The 9,865-nt window shown below is 40.0% G+C and overlaps 1 protein-coding gene across 5 annotated transcripts in view; it reads left to right on the forward strand.

Moving 5' to 3' along the window:
• Positions 1–8,560, forward strand: part of mvk (mevalonate kinase) — a 16,027-nt gene extending 7,467 nt beyond the window's left edge. For 2 of the 5 annotated variants that reach the window (XM_044196881.1, XM_044196882.1), the window contains 9 exons: positions 784–931; positions 1,221–1,365; positions 3,777–3,932; positions 4,745–4,848; positions 5,012–5,057; positions 5,248–5,338; positions 5,751–5,870; positions 6,074–6,227; positions 7,449–8,560. In XM_044196881.1, the coding sequence (XP_044052816.1) occupies positions 784–931; positions 1,221–1,365; positions 3,777–3,932; positions 4,745–4,848; positions 5,012–5,057; positions 5,248–5,338; positions 5,751–5,870; positions 6,074–6,227; positions 7,449–7,600 (1,116 nt within the window). In that variant the 3' untranslated portion in view covers positions 7,601–8,560. Of the gene's footprint in view, positions 1–418; positions 676–783; positions 932–1,220; positions 1,366–3,776; positions 3,933–4,744; positions 4,849–5,011; positions 5,058–5,247; positions 5,339–5,750; positions 5,871–6,073; positions 6,228–6,524; positions 6,560–7,448 lie in introns of those variants that run through there. The other 3 variants (XM_044196884.1, XM_044196883.1, XM_044196885.1) reach the window with 3 other exon arrangements.
• Positions 8,561–9,865: the final 1,305 nt, after the last annotated feature.

The raw sequence follows: 9,865 nt of genomic DNA on the forward strand, positions 1-9,865 counted from the left end.
ATGCATAGGTGATCAGATACAAACATGTCCCTGGTTTCCACAGATGGGGTTTTCAGGCCCAAAGTAAAGACTAGGTCTAAGGTGTGGCCAATGGAATGAGTTTGGCCAGACACATGTTGTTGTAAGTTGAAAGAGTTAGTGATATTTAAAAATCAGCAGCAAGGGCATTAGAGGAGTCATCAACGTGAATATTAAAGTCACCACAAAGAACAATTCTATCATAATTTAACACAAGACTGGATAAAAACTCAGGGAGTTCCAACAAGAAGGAGCCAGCTGGTTTAGGGGGGCGATATATAATAGCAAATATGACTGGGAGGGGGCCACCAAGTTTAAACATGAGCACTTCAAAGGAGGAAAAATCATTGCAAGCTATGAGGTCACACTTAAAATGCTTCCTATAGACAGTAACAAGGCCCCCACCTCGACCACAGACCCTAGGGCAACTAAAGCAGTCATAATCATAATCATAATCATGATATGTGTGTATGTATATCCATTCACAGTTGTAAGGCAAACTATACAATAATGTGTTTGAAAAAAGATTTTAAAGTGAAGCTTTAAGTCACTACTATTCTATTTAAGTACATCTCTGCACGTTGATTTTCCTAATGTACTGTAAAGAAATGGAAACCAATAATTGCCTGGATAGGATATAGTAGACAACAAACTATGGTATGCATTGGAAAATGAAAGTAATGTAAAATATACATAAAATATGCATACATGTATATTGAAGAGGTCTGACCAGTTAACCACCCTGTGTTCTCTGCTCCATTACAGGTGGCTCTTGCTGTGAGTTTGAACCTGAGAACATATTTACGGTTGAAAGCCACCACTACTGGCAATGTTTGCATCAACCTCCCAAATATTGACACATTCTGCTGCTGGGACCTGTCTGAACTGAAGCAGTGTGTTTCTTATTCCTGTGGTAAGGGATAATGCAGCACTGTGGACCATTAGCACCTACATATGCTGCATTTTTTACTGTTGTATCTGCATCATGCATCCCATAGTCCAGTACATAGCCTACAGTACAGGGACATTTCAGTGTTGAGACATTTTGCATCATATATATGTGAATTACTACATTTTGCAGTAGTTTTCATTATATACACTATATGTATATTTTTCATACACTTATAGATCAAAGTGTACGCTGTTGGAATATTATTTTAGAGATTTTGATGGTTGTTGTATCTTGTAACTCATGTTAACAGGTAAGAGGGAGGAGGTGAAACGTCTTGATGCTGAACTTGTGAGGAGATTGCATGAATTTGTTGGTGTAACCAATGGAAACGTGGATACTTGCAACATGGCCACCATAGCCTTCCTCTACATCTACATCTCACTGTTTGGATCAGGGTGAGATAGTGCTACTATTTCTTCCCAGCATTTGTTTATTTTATTATTGCAGCCAGTTGGCTCAGACGACCACAAAAATCACATTACACATTGCAGATATTTGTATGGAAAACCAGAGACCAGGCCGAGCAAATATCGTCCAGTAGTGCCAGTTGTTTCAGTCCAATCTAGGGCACCGTTGGCAAGCAAAGTAAGTTGTAATGTAGACATGTTGATGTACTCCATCTACAGGCAATGGAAAGCAATAGCATCTGAAAATTTTACACTGCATATTTGGCATTTTTGAGTGTTGCAGCTGCAACTTTTTTTTATTTTTTATAGCTACTGATTGTATGTGTGAGAGAGTTTTAGGTGTAAAATACTACATTTTTGTCAGGTGGAGGTGGAAAGTGTGTCCTCTGCTCGTATCATCATGAGTCCTCTGCCCTCCAGGACTGTCCTCCTGTGACTGTGCTTTGGGGAGAGGAGGGGGGTCCTCACAAGATCTGAGACTCACTTGTCCCAGAAAATCTCAGAAACAACATAATGTTTTGCTACTGTAGAGGCATGGCGGTGCAATATGGCGGACTCTGTGGAAGGGGACCTGCTCCCTCTGTAGATATAAAGGGCTTTTTCTAAGGTAATGAAAGCACAACGATTCTTATTTTCAGGTGATTATACACTAATGAAAACATACTTACGCTGGGATTCCACCAGGCACGGCTCTATAACATCTGTGAGCCGGTTTTGTTCCCCAATGGGAGCGTTTCAGCAGCAGAGCAGTTTACCTACCAGACGTTGTTGACTTGTTGATTTGGTCGACTTTTGTGCTTCTACCATGGGCAAGTAGGCGATGTAATTAAATGGTTTCTTTTTTTTTTGGCTGTTTTTAGTTGTGTTTTTTGTTGATATATGATTGGGAGTCTGCACAGGGTGTTTTATTTTGAAAATTGTCTGGATTCTCTATGTCATTTCTGTGTCTTCGATCTGCTCTGTGCAGTTTAACGCGGCTTCTGTCAATTGTGTTATTGTACCGTACATACTTATCATCAACCAGTAAATCCACTTTGTACTTTACAGTTATTTTAATTTTATACTTGTATCCACTTTGTACTTAATTTATCTTACCTGTATTATAGTGTATTATATTCGATTTGCTTAGAACTTCTATCCCTGTGTCCACTGACGTGATAGTGAGCAGCTGTAACAAAAGAGTTTCCCCTCGGGGATCATTAAAGTATTTCTGATTCTGATTTGTGATTCTGATTCTGAAAAAGAGACTCGTCTCGTATTCACCGTGGAGCAGAGTGGAGAGCTGATCTTGGACGTGCTGCGGAGCATCTGTCCTCTGGAGGATTGCTTGACATAATGATGTTCCTATATGTTTCTATAAATTATTTTATTATAGCTAAAGGTGGTACGCATGTTCAATGTAAAACCTCAGAGATACACATTCAAAAAATACAGCTGTATAAAAGACAAAAAAACTTCAGCTCACTCATTGCCTGAAGGTGGCGCAGCTGTCAAAATTGCAGCAGCTATTACTTTCTGTGCCTGTAGGTGGCGCATGCAAAGTGTATAATTTATACACTGCACACTACATAATTTATAATTTGCTAATTTGCTTATTACATGTTATCCTTTCACTGTGACCATTGAAATTAAATTATACTGAATTGTTCAGCTTTTGTGTCAGCTAAATGCTGTAAATGTATCTGAAACTAGTAGAATATAACAAAGGTCCCAAGTAATGGTCTCCATCTGAAGGTTTATTACACTGATGTTTCTGCCTTACTGCCCTCATGCAGTCACACAGTTTTGAAAAAATAATAGACATTGGAAAGACCATCTCTTTTGGAAATGCTTTATTTGAAAAAATGTACTCACTGTTGATGTACAGTTGGATGTTCAGGGAGTTGAGGGCCATTTTCACTCGACTCCAGCAGCTGTGAACAGGGAAGATGCTCAGGAACATTAGAGCTGCAGGTTGCCTGGAGGTTTAATCTGCACTGACACGATGCTGCCGTGTCTGAGAGAGGTGATGGGTTCTGACAGGACGGCCGCTAATGAGAGTCTGGCACTGGTCCACACTGCAGCCTTTAACAAGTCTGGATGTGTTTTTACCTCAAGAGAAGAGCCGGACAATTAGTTTAGAGTATTCTCCCGTCTGCTCAAAAGCAACTTCCCTCACAGACAATGACAGCAATGCCAAGCAAGTTTTTGCTGCATATAGTTCTGTATATGTTTAAGTGTATGGATTACTATTTATTACACACTCCTTATAGTTACACTGTAACTGTACCAATTAATTGTTACTGTTACATTCAGCACAGTCCTCTGAAGTCAACTCCTAATAACAGTATTAAGTCATATGCACAGTATTTAAGTGTTTATATACAAACAGAAGCTCAGTTTTTATGTTTCTTTCTCAGTGAGCTGCCCAGCTTGACGGTGTCTGTGTGGTCGGAGCTGCCGACTGGAGCAGGACTGGGGTCAAGTGCTGCCTACTCTGTGTGTTTAGCTGCAGCTCTGCTTTGTGTGAGTGGAGCCATTCCCGCTCCTCTCAAAGAGTGGGATCACATTGCCAGGTAACATTATACTGAGGGAAGGTCTCTTTAATAAGCTCTGTATGCAGTTTGTGTATACTACTGTTTTGCGTAGACAGGATTATTTGGCCTGATGCTCTTAAAAGGGACCAAAGAGGGGATTTTACACTTGGTTTGACTTCCAAGAGCATTGTAGCCAAATGGCTGCATAATTATGTCACACAAAACAACACAAAATAACCTACAGAGAAATGAGAAGAATAAAGAAAAAAGGAAAGAACATAAAAACTTTCTCAGAAATGAATTAATTAAAATACTGCACTTTCCTATTTCAATCCTTTAACAGTCCATAATTTTGAAATTACATTCATTAGTCACTTGAAATAATTTAAACGTTTTTTTGGAGCTCATTTCAAGTACACAGAGCTGCCCACATGAATGCTCTTTTACTAAGTTCCGTATGAACCGTTGAAACCAACGAGAGCAGGGAGTCCTGACAGCTCTAGTATGTAAACTCTACTGTAATTTGTGAGCCCCTAGGTTGTGGTGTTTTTGTGTTGGATTGCATTATGTTGTAAGATGTTGATGGTGTTTTGTACCTACCAATTTGGATCCATTCACGACATTGTTTCTATCCTGGGTTGACAGGGGGCAGAAATTCAAATCACAACTACAAATTTCAATCAAATATCTAATGACAAAATCTTTTCAGGAAGCATCTGTATGATCATTTATTAAACATACATCCTCCCATATACCAGTGTTTGGTTAGGAGATGAAGAGGTAGTTAGAGGTTAGGGCTGAGAGGGTCTATTGGGCTGCAAAGTTCTCCTTTAGTTTATGAATAATTGCAGGTGGTGTCAGGAGGACCTGGAGCTGATCAACAGCTGGGCTTTCCAAGGGGAGATGATCATCCATGGTAATCCTTCAGGAGTGGACAACGCTGTAGGAACATGGGGTGAGGCCTGAAATGATCTGGTACAGTACATATGGTGTTATACCTCCCTCTATCTCCGTGGACACAGAACACTCTTCAATGGGATCACCGGAGTATTGTACCACCACTGTTCATTATCATTTGATAATTATCTATTTAATGATTTTGATTTCCCTGTATGCAGGTGGCATGCTGAGATTCTTGGCCGGGAAGATAATACCACTGAGCAGGTATTGGCACCGATTAACAATTTTGTAATTTGATTTCATTTAAAAAAGACTACACAGTGAATTAATAAGATCATAGTGTTTGTTTTTTTCTCAAAGAAAACAAATATTGTCTGGGTAAAATTAGTGCATCAGCAGAGCACCAGAATAATACATCTGCATGAACTCTCTGATCTGTCTGCTTTACTTCCAGGGTGCCGTTATTAAGAATCCTCCTCACTAACACCAAAGTACCGCGCAGCACCAAGGTACTTGTTGCCAGGGTGAAGGACAAGATTAACAAGGTACTAAATGGTTTCTTCCTCCCCCGTGCGTTACTTGCCGGCACTGTAATTAATATAATAGGCGGTGCTTTTGCATGGCAGATACTCCAGAGCCTGGCGTTGAGTGCCTTCATAAAATATTGAAATTAAACTCTTAGCCAGCACCCCTGTGTGCTGTTGCCTTGGTGACACCAGCAGGTGTGAAGATTTCTGCCTCAGACATATAGGCCTGGATGGTGTTGTGGCAGTGTTATGATCAGACTCGAGCACAACCAAAGTCAAACCTGCCATTTTACAATCTGTGTTTGTATACAGCCTATAAAACAGCTTTTTAAAGACACATAATCTGCAGTAATGACTTTGTGTAGAAATGCTGGGCACACATGATGTTGGGGATGTTGATTTCCTTTGTGTTTGTTTTCCTCTCCTGTAGTTTCCCTCTATCATGACCCCAGTGCTGGACTCAGTTGATGCCATTTCCTGCACTTGTGAGAAAGTCCTATCAGAGATGACCAGTGAGCCCATCACAGGAGAGCACTACAATATTCTAGAGGTACAAAATATTAGGCGTAAACCATCTTGCATCATAAACGTGTCATTGAGACGTTGCATTGCTAAAATGTAATTGTAATACTTAAAATACAATACCAAATTCCTTTTTTTAATGTAAAATGTCTTAAAGAGTCCATATTCACATCTACACGACTACTTCTCTGCCAATAGGTATTAACGACAGCTGTGTCATATCATTTGTAGGAGCTCATTGACATTAACCAGCACCATCTGAATGTGATGGGTGTGGGACACCCTGCCCTGGACACACTGTGCCGGGTCACACTGGCCAAAGGGCTCCACAGCAAGCTAACTGGCGCAGGGGGAGGAGGCTGTGGCATCACCCTTCTGAGACCAGGTACTGTAGGCCAATTGTTCTGCTGTGGTATTTTAAATGTTCGTATAAAGTCAAAAGTTTGTGGGGCTCAAAAGAAGGAAAAAAGTGACACACCATCAAAGCAAACAATGCCTGTAGAGCTTTACATTTTTATTAAAATACCATTGCTGACGTGTTTTGGCCATGGGCCTCCCTCAGCAAATCACGTATATATAAGACAATCAAGCAAATGACCTTATTCAACACAGGTGTGCAGCAGAGCACACCTGAAAGGGGTGTAAACACTCAGATAGCACCAAGAGGCAAGTGAAAGGTCAGAAACAGAGACCCAGGCTTAGTAACACAACTGCTGTGGCATGCAAAATTCAAACATTAAAAGAAAGATTTAAAAGTAAAACTGCCATTAAGGCCTGTGGGGACCATAGTGTTGTAAACCTGTCACTCCAAAACGTCTCTCTTTGGGAAAGACATTTTGGAATATCACCTCCTCTATTGAGACTTTAATTTAAATTTAAATGAATCTCTCATTTTGTCAAGGTTTCCTTCAATGGATTTGTCTTATAATGAATTCAATTTGATGAGGGAAGTTTGATGAGCCAAACTGTCAAGACTCCTGCTGACAACAAATGTTTTCCTCAAACGCTGCCTCACTCTTCCTCTCTGAAGCAACGATTTGAGTGGCAGGAAATGATGAGAAACCTTTGGTGTGTGGGTAATACTGTACAATTGGTTATAAGGAAACTTTGTATCATCCTCTCTTGAACAAAACAAACAAGCAAAGAACCTGTGAGTTCAGTCTTTGTTTATGCCTGCAGCCTGTAGCATGCTGAATTTTAACAAGTTTAAAATCCTCTAAATAGATTTCCAAATGCTCTTTATTTGTTTTCTTAGCAACCGTTTCCGTCTTAGTGAAACAGCCCTAGTATTTGTCTCCTCTAATGTTCTCAGATGTTTGGCAGGATCGCACTGATTGCAGAGTCCTTATTTTTCTACATCTATGAGATTATTGATTTAAGTGACAAGGTTTTCGTGTGGCTCCAGTGTTGTCCTTTTGCTGTTAGTGACAGAGACTTTACAGATTCACCCCTGAAAGCACCACTGTAGCCCATTTAGTCATATACACTAAATATCAGTCTTTACATTCAGCAACAGCTGTCCCATTAGATTGTACTACATTTTTATTATTTTTATGTATTATAGCCCACCTTGGCATGACTTAATTATAACTTGTTTAATTTGTAGAAACAGAGTCCTCTGTTGCCCAGGCTACAGTGCAGGACTTGAGAGACTGCGGCTTTGACTGCTGGGAAACGAGTATTGGCGGGCCGGGTATCCAGCAGCACTCTACTCTCTCTGTTAAGGAGGAAGTTCTGGAGATTTTAAACCGTTACTGACAACCACCGGTGACTGTAGCTGAACAAGAGGACAGTCTTTTTGTTGTTGTTCAACTAATGAAGTGAGCCAAGTGGACTAAGGAAGATTTCACACCGAGCAGAGCTGGACAGCTTCCTGAAGTGTTAATTATAGATTTTCCTGACTGAAAAACAATATAATCTTTTTAAAACTAACAACGAGGCAACTGTGTCTCTAACAAATTGCTGATATTCATTTTGAACTGTGAGAAAATTAAGTGGATTAAATTTTTTGGCGAAGCATCTCATGGAGTGTTTGCTCGTCAAACATATTCAAGGGTACAATTATATGTACTGAGCACTTTGTCCACTAGATGGCATCAGATTTGTACGAATGCCTTTTATGAAACAGGATTCATGGTAAGAGGCTCTGATAAATTGATTAATGTGTAAGTGAAGCACTGACATAATTAATTTATAGTTTCATCCAAATGTTTAAAGCGGTAGGGCTAACCTATCTTAATGGATTTGATGATCGTCAGTCATTAATTGCGCACTCCTGGCATTGTAACATGAAATGTTGGATAACAGCTAGACTGAAACTGTTCATTTGTAGAATTCATTTGACAGAAAATGATAACGGAGGAAAAGTTTGATAAATTAAATTGTTTTTTGTTTTGGTTCTTTAACAAAGCTCAAAGACTATTCAGTTTTTTTCCCCTTAATCTTCACAGTTCTACAAAGAGGTTTATGAAAGTGACTGTGCTTTAATATTTCTCTGCATCGTGAACAGCGTTGGTGAGAATATGTCTGAACAAGCTGAGACCAGGAAATGATAATGTCATTAATCTACTCTGAGGACCATTTGCATATAATGTAAAACTTACACTCATAAATTCTTATGATTAAGACAGATGAATGTTTCTTTGATGCTGCAATGCCCTTTTATTGTGCTCTACTTTTAACATGAAAGTGTTTTAAATGCAAAATGCTGAAACCAAAGACTTTTCTGTGATTTATTCATTTGAAATCTCTAAGAGAATAATATAAAATATCTATTACAGTTTGGCAAAGATTTTATTTCAAAATAATGCATGCCATGCATTGTTCATTTCCGCAGTTATAGGCTGTGTTGTTTTGCTAATGGAGGATGGGGAGAGGGGGACAACAGGAGTGTGTGGCCTCTCTGGAGCTTCTGGATTAGCGCCACTATAATGTGAATCAACAACATCCAGCGTCCTTCTGTGAGTCACACATTTGTGCTGACACATATGCACACACACACACACACCAGCTTTCCCAAATTCTTCACCACCTAATTGCTCATCCTCGTAAGCATTACAAAATATTCTGCGCATGCCGCAGATATAGAAGACGGATCTCTTTAGAATATCCCTGATTTGGGGAAAAGGTCATTGTGGGATTCAGTTGAGTCTGAATATCCATTTCATTTTCTGTTTTTTAAATGTCATGAAGATTGACTAGTACGAATTTGGCAGTGTACGTGAATAAACAACATTTGTCACCCTCCCTTCTTTTCCGCCTGGCCCCCTCTGTCCTCTTGAATTGTGTCATCTTTATGTCAGGGCAGCCCCCCGTCACTGCGCCGCACAGTTGCCCCTAACCCCTGCTGGAATTTAATTACCACTGCGCTTTTCAATTGAAATGGCATTGACGAGGGGGGACAAGAGGGAGACAACAGAGCCTGTTTCATTTGAAGCCCCTCTCTTTCTTTTCTGTCTCACTCCTTTTACCCCTGCAAGGCACAGATGTTTTTTTTTTTTTTTTTTATCAATGTCAGCGCCTGCTTCTTTCTGCTCTGATGAATAGAATCTAAAGAGGCCCTGAGATTATTTAAGATAACAGAGGGAGTGAGGAAAGGGGGTCAAGGATTGAGGGAGAATGTCAGAGTCGGAGAGGTACGGTGAAAACCGTTTGCTGTCCTAGCAGTGAGGAAGGAGACGTACAAATCATTTAATGTTTAGGGAGTTTTGTCTGGATGGATCAATGTGGGAGAATCAAGGATGTATAATTCATTTTGTCCAAGCAGGAGGAATGAAACGTTAAATGTGAATTTGCTGAGTGGTCATGCTCACTGTGACACATTCCCTCTGGTGCTTCAGTAGACTGGTGAAATGCTTGTCAGGAGCCATTAAGTTTGAATACAGAATTAGACCTGATTGACAAGATATCATGTTGCTGTTGGCCACTGGTTTTACTAACAGGGATTCAGTGTATGACTTCCCACAGTGAGTGTTTGCGTTTACATATAGAGGCCTCTGGATCACAACATGTTGTCAGTTGCTG

This window comes from Siniperca chuatsi, linkage group LG5 (assembly GCF_020085105.1).
Source record: "Siniperca chuatsi isolate FFG_IHB_CAS linkage group LG5, ASM2008510v1, whole genome shotgun sequence".
Lineage (NCBI taxonomy): Eukaryota > Metazoa > Chordata > Actinopteri > Centrarchiformes > Sinipercidae > Siniperca > Siniperca chuatsi.